This window comes from Rhinopithecus bieti, unplaced genomic scaffold (assembly GCF_001698545.2).
Source record: "Rhinopithecus bieti isolate Rb0 unplaced genomic scaffold, ASM169854v2 scaffold_34397, whole genome shotgun sequence".
Classification (NCBI taxonomy): Eukaryota; Metazoa; Chordata; class Mammalia; order Primates; family Cercopithecidae; genus Rhinopithecus; species Rhinopithecus bieti.
Window position 1 is genome coordinate 655,683 of NW_016814574.1, and position 18,028 is coordinate 673,710.

Genomic DNA, 18,028 nt, shown 5'->3' on the forward strand with positions numbered 1-18,028 from the left:
AAAAAAAAAAAAAAAAAAAAAAAAGGCACTACACAGGTGATGCTTCAGTTCTTAATAAAATGTTTAAAATCATACATGTATAAACACAACAAAAACAAAAGATGTTTGGGGTGATGTTTTCTGCTTTATTTTTACAAATGTGATTCTAGAAAACAGTTAACAGGTCTTCTGACTGGATTTCTCTTTTGATCATAAGAAACAAAACAATCAGGCTGGACATGGTAGCTCACACCTGTAATCCCAATACTTTGGGAGGCTGAGGCAGGAGCACTGCTTGAGCCTGGGCAACACAGCAAGGCACTATATATATGTATAGTGGCATATATATGTAGTGGCAGATTTCACACAGAAAAAAATCAAAACTTACTTGTAATTATTCAAATGGATAATTATGGTCTTATTTTCAAAGAGTACAAATAAAGTGTAAGGATCTTAATTTAAAAATAGTTTTCAATCACTTTCAAAAATATAAAGTAGATTTAGAGATTCAAGAAAAAAAATGGTGCCAGCAAGCCAAGAACAAAGCATAGGCAAGTACATCACACTACTTATAATAATTATGCTTGAAACTTAGAAATGTCTAGGCTTCTCATGTAGACAATTTTTCTCCCAATATGAGACATAGTAACTGAAAATTTATCCTAAACTTGATCTTTACTTGATGTAATACACAGAAAGACTTGTTTTAGAGCCTTATTATAGATGTCTTGAAATTACAAAAATGGAAAAAAGGGTGTTTTCTGCTATATGTCCATACAAAAGGATTAATATTTTAAACTATAACTAAACAGTTCTTTTTTTTAAAGAACATTAAGAATCTACACAATGACATCTGCTAGAAGGAATAAGCCCAGTTCATGGCGCTTGCTGTGAGGCACCCCAGGAAAGTAGACCACATACCTCCCTCAAGTCGTTGTCCAGCCCAACATGCTCAGAATGCTGGCGAAGGCGTTCTTTCCTGCGCTGTGCAGTGGCACTCCGACTTACCCAGCGACTGAAACAACCAAATTATTTAAACATGTGTTCCTTATATTTAAAATAGAATTAACCATTCAACACAAAAGACTGACACACACATTTTAAAATCAATTATTTAAAAAATATATAGCAGCTTTGTTAAAATATAATTAAAATACCATACTATGCACCCATTTAAAACACACAACCAAACAGTTTTTAGTATCTTTCCAGATACATGCTGTCATCATCACAATCAGAACTTTTAAAACCGAGGTCAAAAGGCACAGTATCAATACACTTCAGATACTTACATACATAACAGTAAGTCAAATATTAACCGAGTTAGTCCTTGATTATATTAAGACATATAATAGTAATGCCTTGACTTGCTCAAAGTATTATGAATATTTTTTAATACAAAGGAGAATATTCTCAAAACCCATAATTTAGAATTACCTAATTCTAGTGTCCTAAAAGAACAATAGAAATGTATGAAGCTTCCAACTTTTTAAGGAAAGATTTCTATCAAACTTGGCTGGGTGCAAAGGCTTACACCTGTAATCCTAGCACTCTGGCCTGATTACTTGAGGCCAGGAGTTCGAGACCAGCCTAGGCAACATAGTGAGACTCTGTCTCTACAAACCATTTAAAAAGGCTGAAGTGGGAGGATAATTTGAGCCCAGGAATTTGGGGATGCAGTGTGCCATGACTGCACTCCTGCATACCAGCCTGGATGACAGTGATATCCCGTCTCAAGAAAAATAAAATGATTCAAACTCAGAAGAGTGAGTACTCATCTGTATAGTCTTAAAGGTTGCGCTCAAAGACCACTGTGATTCCTTTTTGCTCTAAAATTTCACGATTGTGTTTCTGAAGTGATAGCTTGTGTTTATCAGTTGTTTTAGAAAATATTTATAATATAAACTCAGTATCAAAATACGCAGGACAAATAAGTTTAAAATAAAACCTGAGCTCTTTTCCATGGCCTATAAAACTCTAAATATAAACAGACCTCTGCTTCATTCCCTCTGATCTTATATCACTTCTCCCCTAATTACTATGTTCTAGTATAGTAACCTCCGTTCTGTTTCTAAATGATTAATAAAATCATTGCTAGTTCTATAATAATTTTCTCCGCTACTGAACTGCTGGTATCGAAACTGCCTTTCAGATGAGATCAGGTGCGTTCAAGGTGGTATGGCCAAAGATGTAAGAGTTGCCTTCCAGCTCCAATACCTTTGTTTTTAGTTAATAATGATTCAACTCATGTGCCCTAGACCCAGACCTGCCCTAGATGATATGAGGGGCTTAAAAATATATGTTTCCCTTATTCAAAGGTCCTTTTGTGGCCAGCCTAGCTACCTACAGACTCCAGCTTAGTGTATATGACTCAACCACCCAGCGATTATCCCTAATCACTCCTTTCTCTCTATCATCTTCATTCAGCGAAGAATTTAGAATCTGGCTCAGTTTTCTTCCCTGCTACGGGAAGTACAAAGACTATACAGATAACTTTGTCTTAAAATTCTGGCGTTGTCTAATATGCAACTTTACCTCCACTGCGCTTTAGACGCAACCAGGACATCACACTAAATCAAATGGTCATCCAGAACTCCTCTACCTGAGAAATCCTGAACTCCACCATCTTAGCCACTGACCCCCATCTCCCATTACATTAGCTCTTCCATGCCTTGACTCTCACTTAAGACCCCTTATGTTTTCTCCTCTTTCTGTTATGAGCCTAACTTCTGTGGAAAGCCTCCTAAACTACTCCCATTCTAGCACTCTCTCCTCTGTAATAATTCTCTACTTTCCTCCTTACCTGCCCACCAGAGGCCCAAACCCTGGATGAAGACTATCCCCTCGTTTCCCTATTCCTGTACCCACACAGACTAGTTCCCAATTTCCCTCACAACTACCCATGAATCACTTCACCTGTCTTTTGTCAACTCTTCCCCATTCTCCTCAAACACTCCCGCAAACTCTTTACCCTCAGGTACCCTCGCTTCCTTCTTCCTGCCTTCCACGTAAGACAATGCATGTACATAAACATCCTCATCTTTCTTCTGATCTCAAAGTATAAAATATATTAGCCACGGCTCAAAACTGTGTCTTCCACCTGCATCCTTGACCAATTCTCTTGTCTTTTCAACCCGCTCCATTAGTCACCTCCTCTGCTGTATCACCAATCTTTCTCTCAGTGGAATCTCTTCAGCTGACAAGCATGTTGGTCTCCCTCGTGGCCCTCTGTAGTCATGTTAACATCTGTTTCTTCACACCTCTCATGTAAAAATTCTTAAAATATTTATACGTAAGACTTCTACTTATTTACGTTTGGATCTTCAGTTCATTTCAAACCAGCTCCTTCCCTTGAAAATACTTTTTAAAGTTTTTTTGTTTGTTTGTCTGAGATAGAGTCTTGTTCTGTCGCCCAGGCTGGAGTGCAGTGGTGCGACCTCGGCTCACGGCAACCTCTGCCTCCTGGGTTCAAATGATTCTCCTGCCTCAGCCTCCCGAATAGCTGGGATCAAGGGAGCATGCCACCACACCCAGCTAATTTTTGTATTTTTAGTAGAGATGGGGTTTCACACCATGTTGGCCAGGCTGATCTCGAACTCCCAACCTTCATGTGATCCGCCCACCTTGGCCTCCCAAGTAGCTGGAATTACAGGTGCAAGCCACTAATGCTCAGCTAATTTTTGTATTTTTTGTAGAGACAGGGTTTTACCATGTTGCCTAGATCAGTCTTGAACTCCTAAGCTCAAGGCGATCTGCCTGTTTCAGCCTCCCAAAGTGCTGGGATTACAGGCGTGTCTGTTCCCAGTTGCCTAACCCCGCCCCCCCACTGCCTTTTGTTTTTTTGGGATGGAGTCTCAGGCTGTCACCCAAGCTGGAGGGCAGTGGCATGATCTCAGCTCACTGAAACCGCCGCCTCCCGGGTTCAAGTGATTCTCCTGTCTCAGCCTCCCAAGTAGCTGGCTACAGGTGTGTGCCACCACATCCGGCTAATTTTAGTATTTTTTAGTAGAGACAGGGTTTCATTATGTTGGCCAGGCTGGTCTCGAACGCCTGACCTCAGGTGATCTGTCCGTCTCAGCCTCCCAAAGTGCTGGGATTACAGGCATGAGCCACTGTGCCCAGCCCTAAAAATCCTCTTGATGAAGCCACTGAAACCCCTAACTGCCAAGTCCAATGGCTATTATTCGATCCTTAGCTTACTCAAACCCTCTTCTACATTTAGTACTGCTGATCACTCTTTCTACTTTAAAGCTCCTGCAATTTTCTTTCTTTCTTTTTTTTTTTTGGAGACAGACTTTTGCTCTCGTCACTCAGGCTGCAGTGCAATGCTGCAAGCTTGGCTCACAGCAACCTCCGCCTCCTGGGTTCAAGCGATTCTCCTGCCTAAGCCAAGTAGCTGGGATTACAGGCATGTGCCAACATGCCCACCTAATTTTTGTATTTTTAGTGGAGACGGGGTTTCACCATGTTGACTAGGCTGGTCTGGAACTCCTGAGCTCAGGTGATCTGCCTGCCTCGGCCTCCCAAAATGCTGGGATTACAGGCGTGAGCCACCGCACCCGGCCCACCTCCTGCAATTTTCAACCTCAGTGTTTCCAATGAAATAAGCTCTCTCACCTCTGAGACTTTGTCCATGAAGTTTTCTCCCAAATTTCATTCATCTTTCAGATAGATTAGAGGCCACTGCTTCCAGAAAATGTTCTATGACTCTTCCAAATCTAAGTTAGCTACCCATCCTGTACGCCTCAATTATAGTATCTATCACAGAGTGTTATAGTTACTTATCTCCATTGTCTATAAAATCTCCTCTAGAAGGGCCAGTATCTTGTCTCTCAGCCATCTTACTGGCAAAGTCTACTATATCACCTGCCCCTTCTCTCTCTCTCTCTCTCTTTTTTTTTTTTTTTTGAGACAGTCTTGCTCTGTCTTCCAGGCTGGAGTGCAGTGGCATGATCTCAGCTCACTGCAAGCTGCAAGCTCCGCCTCCCGGATTCATGCCATTCTCCTGCCTCAGCCTCCCGAGTAGCTGGGACTACAGGTGCCCGCCACCATGCCTGGCTAATTTTTTGTATTTTTAGTAGAGACGGGGTTTCACCTTGTTAGCCAGGATGGTCTTGATCTCCTGACCTCATGATCCACTCGCCTCGGCCTCCCAAAGTGCTGGGATTATAGGCGTGAACTAGCATGCCTGACCATCACCTGCCTCTTCTATAAATACAATTAAATAAACAGAGATGCAATCTAACATGTAGGTTTACAGATGTTCATCACAGCATGTATATATGTAATAACAAACTGTATTTCCTTTATTTCAAGACTCACATTTGGGCTTTTAAATGTTCCTGAAATTAGGATGCATCTTTCAGTCCATATGCACATTTAATATATAATTTTTCCTAAAGCCTTTGAGTTAATTGCAGATCTTACAAGAGTAGAATCAATATACTCAAAACAACCGAAATGTTCAACAGTAGAGGGTAGTATACAATGAAATCGCATGCAGTCATTAAAAAATTCAAATTTCTAATAAATATGAGAATGCTCATGATACAGTAATAAAAAAGCTATAACATTCTATAAACATTTTAATTTCATTTCAAAAACAAGATGTCGGCCAGGTGCAGTGGCTCACACCTGTAATCCTATCACTTTGGGAGGCCAAGGCTGAGACAGCACGATCACGAGGTTAGGAGATCGAGACATCCTGGCTAATGGGGTGAAATCCCATCTCTACTAAAAATACAAAAAACTAGCCAGACATGGTGGCAGGCACCTGTAGTCCCAGCTACCCAGGAGGCTGAGGCAGGAGAATGGCGTGAACCTGGGAGGCGGAGCTTGCAGTGAGCTGAGATCGTGCCACTGCACTCCAGGCTGGGCAACAGAGCGAGACTTTGTCTCAAAAAAAAAAAAAAAAAAAACCCAAACACAAGATGTGTCCACTCCTGTTCTCCTGCTCCCTCATCCTTGCTATGCAAGAGCATAATATCACATTTTAACATTCCATGGTGATGGGATTCTGAGTGGTTAAAAATTAACCCCCTCACTTTTTAATCCAGATTTTTTTTTTTTTTTTTTTTTTGAGACGGAGTCTCACTCTGTCACCCAGGCTGGAGTACAGCGGCTTGGTCTCAGCTCACTGCAACCTCTGCCGCCCGAGTTCAAGTGATTCTCCTGCCTCAGCCTCCCGAGTAGCTGGAATTACAAGCTTCAGCCACTGTGCCCCGCTAATTTTTGTATTTTTAGTAGAGATGGGGATCCACCATCTTGGCCAGGCTGGCCTTGAACTCCTGACCTCATTGTCCACCCACCTTGGCCTCCCAAACTGCTGGGATTACAGGCGTGAGCCACCGCGCCTGGCCAATACTCCAGATTTTTAAAGAGCAAACATTATATCAATCTATTTTTTAAAATTTTCTCAGCTCTTACCTATCATCCTCATGACCTGTACTCATTACACTATCCTAAGAATACTTACCCTTTTTTTTTTTAGACGAAGTATCACTCTGTCGCCCAGGCTGGAGTGCAGTGGCACGATTTTGGCTCACTGTAACCTCCACCTCCTGAGCAAGCGATTCTCATGACTCAGGCTCCTGAGTAGCTGGGATTACAGGTATGCACCACCACGCCAAATTAATTTTTGTGTCTTTAGTAGAGGCGGGGTTTCACCATGTTGGCCAGGCTGATCTTGAACTCCTGGCCTAAAATGATCCACCATCCTCAGCCTCCCAAAGTGCTGGGGTTATGGTGTGAGCCACCATGTCTAGTTGAATACTTACTCTGGAGTATATCTTAGACAGCACAGAGCTAGATATAATTTAAAAAATTATCACTTTTGCCACTCAGAAAAAGTCATGTTACATTACTGAAAACAATTTATTATTTTTATTATAAAGAATCCAGTGTGGGAAAAGCTTAAATGAGAATAATGCTTCTTTCGTTGCTTTAAAAATAATTTACAGCTGGGCATGGTGGCTCATCTAATCCAAGCACTTTCGGACGCTGTGGCAGGAGGATCACTGAGCCCAGGAGTTCAAGATTAACCTGGGTAACATAGGGAGACCCTGTCTCTATAAAACACAAAAAGTTAGCGGGACATGGTGGCATGTGCCTGTGGTACCAGCTACTTGGGAGGCTGGGGCAGGAGGATCACTTGTGCCTGAGAGGTTGAGGCTGCAGTGAGCCATGATCATGCCGCTGCACTCCAGCCCGGGTAACATAATGAGACCCTGTCTCTAAAAAAAGAAAAAATAGAAAAAATTACATATGCCTTTGGTATCAAGCTTGTGAATAATCTTATTTCAGTCAGTTATTTAGGGGAACACTGGATAATCATTATTACAATGGTATCAAGGAAGGTAGCCCCTCTCAAAATAGTTTCTTAAGAAGAGGAATAGGTTTATGGTTTATATCAGGGAAAAATGTGCAAAGATCTAGTTACAGATCTTTGAAGTGGAATCCTTGAAAATGTCTAAAGCAAAAGATCAATGTAAGACTGTAAAAGGATACAAAAGAATCGGGGTGAATGAAAATTATGATCCATAAAAAAACACATTAAGATTCTGAAACAGAATACAAATACAACCTGAAGATCTTTAAGGGGAAAGAATAGAATATAAATAACAAAATGTACAAATGGGTGTAGATATTTGATATGGAGGCCTTGAAAATAGCCCTGTAGCAAAAAAGGTCAGTATAACACAAAGTTTGCTCAGGAATTTTAAAACTTAGGGTTAATGGGCAAGATAGTCTAAATAAATAGTAAAAACATGAAACAGAATATAAATACTAGCTAATGGACTTATATAACAAACAAAAGTAAGGCGCAAAAATATAAATGGCATAAAACTGTGCCCTTGGCAGGCAGAAAAGGATAAAGATTAACTTAAATATAACCAGCTCTTACTATATGCTCTGTGGGACAAAATGGCCTACTTATTTTCAAAACAGGGAAATGAGCACTGCTTAAGAAAGCTGCTATGAAGTCCACACATTCCTGGTCTTGTTAAGTAAGTAATTTATTCTTTGCATTAAACTTTATTTACTGAGCATAATTTTACCAATGATAATCACAACTGCTGAAATACTAAAGACTGCTTATTTGGTTCTGTCTTGTACACAGCATATGAAGTTCTAACAGTTGATCCACCATTTATACAGGCATGGTTATAAATCCATTTACCCTGCAATTAGTTCTGAGATCTTTTCTCTGGACTATATCTACCTGAAATGTAATGACTGAGGCTTAGTATGGAAATGGGAAACCGTAAGATTATATATAAGGCAAAAGCAAGAAAACAAGGCTATAAGATTTCAAAATTAAACTCCTCCTTCCTAAGCACTCCCTATTCTTTCCCACTTTGTTTTTCTTCATAGCTCTTACCATCTGACATGTTATTTGACATATTAAGTTTCTTTTTCTGTTTATCTGCACTTGAAAGCAGAGATTTTTGTTGTTTTGTTCATTAATAAACTCCTGGTGACTAGGATAGCCCTCACATATAGTAGGAGTTCCATGAATATTTGCCAAATGAATGCATGAACAATCCAATGCCATCAAAAGAGTCGGGCGCAGTGGCTCATGGCTGTAATCCCAGCACTTTGGGAGGCCGAGGCGGGAGGATCACCTGAGGTCAAGATTTCAAAACCAGTCTAACCAACATGGTAAAACCCTATCTCTACTAAAAAAAAAAAAAAAAAAAAAAATTATCCTGGCGTAGTGGCACATGCCTGTAATCCCAGCTACTTGGGGAGGCTGAGGCAGGAGAATCACTTGAACCTGGGAGGTGGAGGTTGCGGTAAGCCGAGATTGTGCCATTGCACTCTAGCCTGGGCAACAGAGCGAGACTCTGTACAAAACAAAAAGAAAACAAAAACTGTTAAACTAATAGGCTATCCAGCTCAAAGTGATTTCAACAATTAGGATACTTAACAAATAAAAGAAAAAATAAATACACTGATGGCTAATCTGTCTTATGGAAAATTCTCCTAATTATCACCCACTTCTGAAAAATAGAACATTGTATCTAATATCGTTATCTGTAAAGTTTGAACCCTAACAACCATCAATATCTATTAGCGCATTTTTTTTCTTTTCTTTTCTTTTATTTATTTATTTTTTAAAATAAAGATGGAACCTCACTATGTTGCCTATGCTGGAGGTTATTCACAGACACAATCATTGCACATTGTGGCTTCTAGCTCCTGGCCTCAAGGAATACTTCCTCCTCAGCCTCCTAGTAGGTAGTACTGGGGAGTGCCACCATGCCTCACTTCTTAGCACAGTTTTTAAGTTCAGTGTGTATAAACGCAGGGCCAGCCCTTCACTGGAGGGTGAAACCCTGCAAACTAAGGTAAGTACAATAAATATTTCAGTCATTAGTTATTTGCTTCTGTCTTGTAAGTAGCATGTTAAATCCTCTTGAACAATTTTCCTCCCCAAGACTTTAGTATAAATATTTGCATTTTCTACAAGAGGAGAAAATTTCATTCTGAATATATAACTTTTCCATATTTCTAGTGAACCATCCTCTAATACTGTCTTCATTAAAGTTGAGACAGCCTTTTAAATGAAAGGTTAATCAAATGAAGGGTTTTTTGTTTTTGTTTTTTTGAAAGAGGGTCTTCGCAAGGTTGACCAGGCTGGAATGCAGTGATGCCATCACATCACGGCTCACTGCAGCCTAGACCTCTCAGGTTCAAGTGATCCTCCCACCTGAGCCTCACCAGTAGCTGGGACTATAGTCGCATGCCAGCATGCCTGACTGCCTCCCAGGCTCAAGCGATTCTCATGCCTCAGCCTCCCAAGTAGCTGGCATTACAGCCTCCCAAGTAGCTGGGTATGCACCACCACACCCAGCTAATTTTTGTATTTTTAGTAGAGATGGGGTTTCGCTATGTTGGCCAGGCTGGTCTTTACCTCCTGGCTTCAAGTGATACACTCGCTTAGGCCTCCCAAAGTGCTGGGATTACAGGCATGAGCCACCACACCCGGCTTAATTTAAAAAAATAAATTTTGTAGGAGCTTGGCCCGGTGGCTCACACCTACAATCCCAGCACTTTGGGAGGCCAAGGAGGTCAAGTTCCTTGAGCCCAGAAGTTCAAGACCAGCTTGGGCAATAGGGCAAAATCCTGTCTCTACAAAAAATACAAAAATTAGCTAGGTGTGGTGGCATGTGCCTTTAGTTCCAGCTACTTGGGAGGCTGAGGGAGGAGGATCACATGAGCCTGGGGAGGTCAAGGCTACAGTGAACCAGGATCAGGCCATAGCACTCCAGCCTGGGCAACAGAGTGAGACCTTGTCTCAAAAAAACAACATGTATTTTTTGGTAGAGACAGGATCTTCTTATGTTGCCCACGCTGGTCTCAAACTCCTGGGCTCAAAGTGATCTTTCTGCCTCATACTCCTAAAGTGCCAGGATTACAGGCGTGAGCCACCGTGCCTGGCCCAAGTTTTTTTTTGAGACAGGGCCTCGCTGTGTTGCCCAGGCTGGATAATAGTGGTGCTCATAGGTCACTGAAACCTCCAACTCCTGGGTTCAAGTGATCCTCCCAACTCAGCCTCGCAAGTAGCTAGGGATACAGGCATGTGCCACCACACCCAGTTCCAAATGAAGTTGTTGTTGTTGCTTTTAATCCACAATTCTTTTTAATACTATTTTTATTTTTTGAGACAGGGCCTCTCTCTGTTGCCCAGGCTGAAGTGCAGTAGTATAATCACGGCTCACCATAGCCTCAACCTCCCGGGGCTCAAGTGATCCTCCCACCTCAGTCTCCTGAGTAGCTGGGACTATAGGTGCACACCACCATGCCCAGATAATTTCTGTATCTTTTTTGCAGAGACAGGGTTTCGCCACAGTGGCTAGGCTGGTCCTCAACTCCTGGGCTCAAGCTATCTGCTTGCCTCAGCCTCCCAAAGTGCTGAGGTTACAGGCGTGAGCCACCATGCCTGGCCACAACTTTTTCACTTTACTGTTTGGTGTTCCTTTTCTAAGTATTTAAAAGCATACTAATACTAAAAATTTTCTTTTCAAAAAATTTTCTCTTTAGCTCTTCAAGAGGGAAGATGGAACCCAAGAATATATCTTGCTACCCAAAGTACTACCCTGTCTTCTCTGGAACCACTCCTCTTAACAAAACCCAGTTTAAGGCAGAGGTGGGATATCTGACGGCTCTTTAATCTGGAAGGATCTCATTAGACTGGTGTGACAGGCTGTTGTCTCTTACGTTCTCCTAAAAGCTGGAAAAGGCAAGGAAGGATCATTCCCTAGAAGCCTCGAAGGGAGCACGACCCTGACAATTCCTTGATTTCAAATTTCTACCTCCCAAAACTGTGGAAGAATAATTTCTGTTGTTTTAAGCCACTGAGTTTGTGGTTCTTTGTTATAGCAGCCCTAGGAAACTAATACAGATGATAAAGGTCTAACCTTTCTAAATTCCATTAGATAGTATTATCAATATATTTAAAACGCCATTTAAAGTATGGCTTTTCCAAGTGTACTTTGCTTGAAAAAGAAAAAAAAATCTCTAGACTTTGGTTTTTTTTTTAATGATGGATTTAAAGGTCAAGCACTCATAGAAGTGTCTATCCATATTTCAAATGCATTAACGTGGTCTTGAAAAAAGTAATCAGATAGATGTTTAATAGTTAAGCACTGTCCATTTGAGTTGCAGAGCACCCCACCCTTCATTCATTCCTTCAACCAACTACTCAAGTGAAGAACATGCTTACTTGTTATTGGCTGGTCCTGTTGCCAAGACATCGGACTGTAACTTTGGAAAGAACCCCTGCTCATATTTGCCTTGACCAATTTTCATATCAAGTAGATGTGGGTGGATTGCAGTGTGATCCATTTTCATCAGTCTCTGCTCAATTGATTGGGCTATAAATTAAATTTATAATAAATTAGAGACATTTCATTGCTAGCCCTTCAAAAATAATGCTTCCTCCACTCATGCACCTACAGAGAACCCAATCACTCCGACACTCTGAAACAGACTCTGTGTGTGTGTGCGCGCGCGTGCACGTGCGCATGCCTGTATGTTTCGAGACAAAGTTTGGCTCTTATTGCCCACGCTAGAGTGCAACAGCACAATCTTGGCTCACTGCAATCTCCGCCTCCTGGGTTCAAACGATCCTCCTGCCTCAGCCTCCCAAGTAGCTGAGATTGCAGGCATGCGCCACCAGTTCCAGCTAATTTTGTATTTTTAGTAGAGATGGCGTTGCATCATGTTGGTCAGGCTGGTCTCGAACTCCTGACCTCAGGTGATCCACCCTCCTTGGCCTCCCAAAGTGCTGGGATTACAAGCGCGAGCCACCACGCCCGGTCTTGAAACAAATTTTTACAAAGGCTCTTCAGAAATTAGTATAATGTAAGTATAAAAACGTTAACTTTAAGTAAATATTGGATGATTAATTTTCATGGTATTTTCTGCCTTTGTCAAAATCAGGGCAGCGGGGCTGAAAAACCTACAGTTTTGTATTGAAACAGTTTCCCTTAAGTGAGAAATTCAATATTCTTACACAAAAATACAGTTCTAAGTACAACATTAAAGAAAATGAGAGCAAATAAAATATTTTTCTTGAGCTGAAATACAAGTTAAAGAGAAGACACAAGCACAATGGCCTTATTAACTTTACTTCTTTGTACAAAGACCTATTAAATATTCATGGTTCTCCATCTGTAAAAACAAGTAACGGTGTGAAGTTTATTACCTCACTTTTAGCAGCAGTCACATTCTCATTAGTAGGAGTCATTTAGGAGTGTTTATTAGATCAAGAGGGTAATACAGCAAAAAGTTAAATAACCAGGCATTTAGAATGTTCAGAGGATAAGAAACTGGCCTTTCGAAGAATAAAATAGGTCAGTGTTAAGATGTGATTACTAAACATTTCTATTTTAAAGCCACTAAAAGTCAGGGATGTTGGAAGATGTCTCAAAGACCCCAGAAACAGTGACCTATTTCTCAGGTAAACAAACAAATAAATAAAACCTGATCTTAAACATTTTAATCAACTGAATTGTCAAGAGAAAATATAATATTTTAGAAGCAAGACTAGGTCTCCGATCCTCTGCCTGGAGATTACTTAAAAGGGGAGAACAAGCAGTAATGGTAATTGTGTGATAAACAGAACACACTGTGGGAGCTGCTAATTTTGTGACTTAAGAGAAGAACAAGGTGCCTTTATAAATATTTCATAGAATCGGTTTATGTTGCCCCTTTCCTTTTTTTTTAGACGGAGTCTAGGCTGGAGTGCAATGGCGCAGTATCAGCTCACTGCAACCTCCAACTCCTGGATTCAAGCGATTCTCTTGCCTCAGCCTCTCGAGCAGCTGGGATTACAGGCACCCACCACCATGCCCAGCTAATTTTTGTATTTTTAGTGGAGACAGGGTTTCACCACGTTGGCCAGGCTGGTCTCGAACCCCTGACCCCAGATGATCTGCTCTCCTCGGCCTCCCAAAGTGCTGGGATTACAGGCGTGAGCCACCGTGCCTGGCCACAGTGGTATATTTTCAAGAGTATTATATAATTTCTGTGATGACAGTGGGAGTACCAAACTGAGAGGCTGAAAGAAAATCTATTTTAATTGGAAAGACTTTCTGGAAGCACACAATTAAGGTATTGGTGCTTAGTTCCATCTAAAAAATTCCATAAGGAAGGGAGAAATGAAATTTGTGCAACAAGGCATTATGCTATTCACATGGCTATTAAGGCACTGGAATTCATTTTATTCTCTGAACAAGGATAGACAATTTCATTAACTCTACTTCCTAAATTTCCAAAACCACATAGTTAATTGCCACTTCCTGAAGGGGCTCCAAGGATCTACCCTGATTTGTGGGAATACGACAGGGTGATGTTTCTATGGTTACATAAAAGACATCATTTACATACTTCTCCCTTACATACACTAACACTTCAGCATCATCATTCCTGACTTTGATCTATTTAAGTAAAGTGGGAAAGGCAAGCAAGCAAGACAGGCAGATCAAGGAAGTTCCACATTTGCTGCCTCTCCTTTTTCTCCAGAGGAAAAGTTGCAGTCAAATAACTCCAACATTTGAAGGGAAAGAAATAAAAGGGAGGGCCATCAGGTGACAGGTATCTGCTTATCTGGCAAAGAACAGGTTAGGGACCAGGCATAATTGTATAAAGTAAGTGTGGACTAGTACATTTTACATAGTTCTTTCTTGAATGAACAGCTAACATGATGTTAAGGCTTCCTGTGCCAGAAATCAGTCAGACCTGGATTCAAACCATGGCTCGACCAATCACACCAGCTATGCAACCACAGGCAAGTTACTTAACCTCTCAGTTTTCTCAACTGTAAAATGAGGGCAGTAATAAAACGAAATAAAAATAAGTATTCCAGGCCAGACATGATGGCTCATGCCTGTAATCCTAGCACTTTGAGAGGCCAAGGCAGGTGTTTTGTTTGAGCTCAGGAGTTCGAGACCAGCCTGAGCAACATGGTGAAACCCTATCTCTACCAAAAATACAAAAAATTAGCTGAGCATGGTGGTGTGCATCTGTGGTCCCAGCTACTTGGGAGGCTGTGGTGGGAGGATCACTTGAACCCAGGAAGCAGAGGTTGCAGTGAGCCAAGATGGCACCACTGCACTCCAGCCTGAGTCACAGTGAGATTCTGTTTCAAAAAAAAAAAAACGGGTGCTGGGCCAGTCACAGTGGCTCACACCTGTAATCCCAGCACTTTGGGAAACTGAAGCAGATGGATTGCTTGAGCTCAGGAGTTCAAGACCAACCAAGATAAGATAATTACCTTAGTAACATGGTGAAACCCTGTCTCTACAAAAAAAATCACCCGAGGGTGGTGGCACATGCCTGTAGTACCCATTTCCCAGGAGGCTGCAGTAGGAAGATCACCTGAGCCCAGGAGGTTGAGGCTACTGTGAGCCATGATGGCGACACTGCACTCCAGCCTAGGCAACAAGTGAGACCCTGTCTCCAAAGAAAAAAAAAAAAAATTCATGAACAACACCTGGCATGATGACTGACATAGCAAATACTCATATTGGCTATTAATATGATTATTTATTTAATGTACTATATTACACTCCTAGACGAGACTGGCTAAGACTCAGATTTAATTTCTTTCTTTTTTTTTTTGAGACGGAGTCTCGCTCTGTTGCCCAGGCGGGAGTGCAGTGGTGCCATATTGGCTCACTGCAACCTCCACCTCCCGGGTTCAAGTGATGCTCTTATCTCAGCCTCCCTAGTAGCTGGGATTACAGGCACATCACACCACACATGGCTAATTTTCGTATTTTTAGTAGAGATGGGGTTTTGCCATGTTGGGCAGGCTGGTTTTGAACTTCTGACCTCAACTGATCCACTGGCCTCGGCCTCCCAAAGTGCTGGGATTAAAGGTGTGAGCCATCATGCCCGGCCTGACTCAGATTTAATTTTTTTTTTTTTTTTTTTTGAGACGGAGTCTTGCTCTGTCTCCCAGGCTGGAGTGCAGTGGCCGGATCTCAGCTCACTACAAGCTCCGCCTCCCGGGTTTACGCCATTCTCCTGCCTCAGCCTCCTGAGCAGCTGGGACCACAGGCGCCCGCCACCTCGCCCGGCTAGTTTTTTGTATTTTTTTAGTAGAGACGGGGTTTCACCGTGTTAGCCCGGATGGTCTCGATCTCCTGACCTCGTGATCCACCCGTCTCGGCCTCCCAAAGTGCTGGGATTACAGGCTTGAGCCACCGCGCCCGGCCAGATTTAATTTCAATAAATGAAGCTATTATAATTAATGGCACTACTAAAGCAAAGATACTGTTTTAGTATGTAAATTAAGCAGGATCTAAGATTTACTGTTTTAAATAAATACTTATCCTTCTTGGATATAGAGAAGAGGTGAGAAGTAAAAATGAAACGTAAGTAGCAAGACAGAAATTAAAAATTTTTTCATTAGGCAATAAAGAGAATAAAACAAAAGTCAGGCTGGACACGATGGCTCACACCTGTAATCCCAGCACTTTGGAAGACTGAGGAGGGCAGATCACCTGAGGTGAGGAGTTCGAGACCAGCCCGGCCAACATGGTGAAACCCCATCTCTAAGAAAAATACAAAAATTAGTCAAGCATGGTGGTACGTGCCTGTAATCCCAGCTACTTGGGAGGCAGAGGCAGGAGAAATGTTTGAATCCAGGAGGTGGAGGTTGCAGTGAGCCAAGATTGCACCACTGTACCCTAGCCTGGGTGACAGAGCAAGATCCATCTCAAAACAAAACAAAAAAAAAAAAACAAAATCATAGCAAACTTCCAGTCATACTTAATTCAATTTATTATTATTTTTCCTCTTCTGACTAACAGAAAAGGAAAGTCAAGTAGGAGTAGGACTCAGAAACAGAAAGAAAAATTTACAAAGCATTTTGTGATAATCGGACCAGGATTAGCCATGAAGTCTAAAACTGAAAATTAATTTTGTTGTACATAAGGCCAACAATTTGTGGGAAAAAAAGCGATCACGGATTTTAATTTAATTTAAGAGGCATGGCAAATGTACCTGCTTCTTTTAAAGTGCTGCATTTCTGATATATAGATGTCCGCAAGGTGGGTGCCCTTACATTATACAGCCTTATCTTATCAATCCGAGAGTCAAAGACCCGAAGCAAAGGATCTTTCTCTTCCCACTGAGACATAATTTTATTATCAATAAAGGTGGCAAACATCTGTGTTTCAATGAAGCGCGAAAGAAATGGCAGGTAAGGCTCAGGCTGGTCAGACAGAAAGGAAGCCTGTAATGAGATAATTAGGAAATTATTAGTGCAAAGAGATCATCTCAACACTACACGATAAGCCTGAAAATTATGTTAACTCAGGATATTCTTTTTAAATCTTACAAAACTTGACACTTGAAATTCAAAAATCCTTAAAAATCTACTTTTCTTTCCATTTTCCTAAATTCAGAAAATGTAGGTCACTTAGGTCTTTAGCACTGATCTTATTTTACAAAATTGATTTACATTCTGATCCTTATGACCATTATGTAGAAGAGAGGGCATCAGTAATGAAAGATGGCAGAGAAGTTGCTATACAATTGTCAATCATCCACTTCACTTGCAGTTAAAAATTTTTATCCCTTTCCCCAATGGGTTGTAATTTCTTCTGTTCTCTATTCCTAGCCTATGAAATATACTTTCAAGCCACAGGTAGTGAGATGATTAACTGATACAATAAAGATAAACACAACAGCATTAATCTTAAAAAAAAAAAAAAGACATGGAATTTATGCTTATGGGTGAAATTCTTTTGTTCTTCTTCAAGTGAATGCTTTTCTAGACTCTTTAACTCTGTGAGAAATCAATAGATAAGTGTTAAGCCAAGGTCAAATTCCTTCCACACCTGTGCTGACACAACAGTCCCAGCCTTAACAACTAAAAAAGGCACTGCCTGGAAGCTGGGCATTGTGGTGGCCACCGATAGTCCCAGCCACTAGGGAGGCTGAAGCCAGAGGATCCTGTGAGCCCAGGAGTTCGAGGCCAGCCTGAAGAAACATAGTGAGACCCCATTTCCAAAACACAAACAAAAAAACCAAAGCACTGCCTGAAAAACCATCAGAAGCAAGCCTTTGGAGAACATGTACAATAAGCTGTACACCTTTCCTGTTACTAGCCTGTCTGATGCATGGGATGGTTCAGTACATTGTAATCAGTTCCTACTTCAAAGTGTCATTTTTTTTTTTCTGTTGTTCTTCCATGTTCACATGTGTACAGGAATTCTAGACTCAATGCAGTACTAAAATCTGGAAGTAAATTTAGAAGTAAATTCCTATTTTGGTTGCTGGGCTGGTTTTATTTTGTATGGCAGAAGCTAGAAGGCGAAAGGGGAAAGAGGGAGTAAGTTCTGACATAAGGTGACTTTTAAAATACTCATCAGCTTGTTGCTAGCATATTTATTTTCATTCTGAAATTTAGGAGGTCTTTTTAAAATTTCCTTATAGAAATCCACTTACTGGCCGGGCGCGGTGGCTCAAGCCTGTAATCCCAGCACTTTGGGAGGCCGAGACGGGCGGATCGCGAGGTCAGGAGATAGAG

General features: G+C 41.3%; 1 protein-coding gene across 3 annotated transcripts in view; it reads right to left on the reverse strand.

Moving 5' to 3' along the window:
* Positions 1 to 18,028, reverse strand: part of DENND5B (DENN domain containing 5B) — a 190,298-nt gene that overhangs the window by 32,618 nt on the left and 139,652 nt on the right. For all 3 annotated transcript variants that reach the window (XM_017851477.1, XM_017851476.1, XM_017851478.1), the window contains 3 exons: positions 16,498 to 16,729; positions 11,708 to 11,858; positions 901 to 994 (listed from right to left, as the gene is read on the reverse strand). In XM_017851477.1, the coding sequence (XP_017706966.1) occupies positions 901 to 994; positions 11,708 to 11,858; positions 16,498 to 16,729 (477 nt within the window). The remainder of the gene's footprint in view (positions 1 to 900; positions 995 to 11,707; positions 11,859 to 16,497; positions 16,730 to 18,028) is intronic.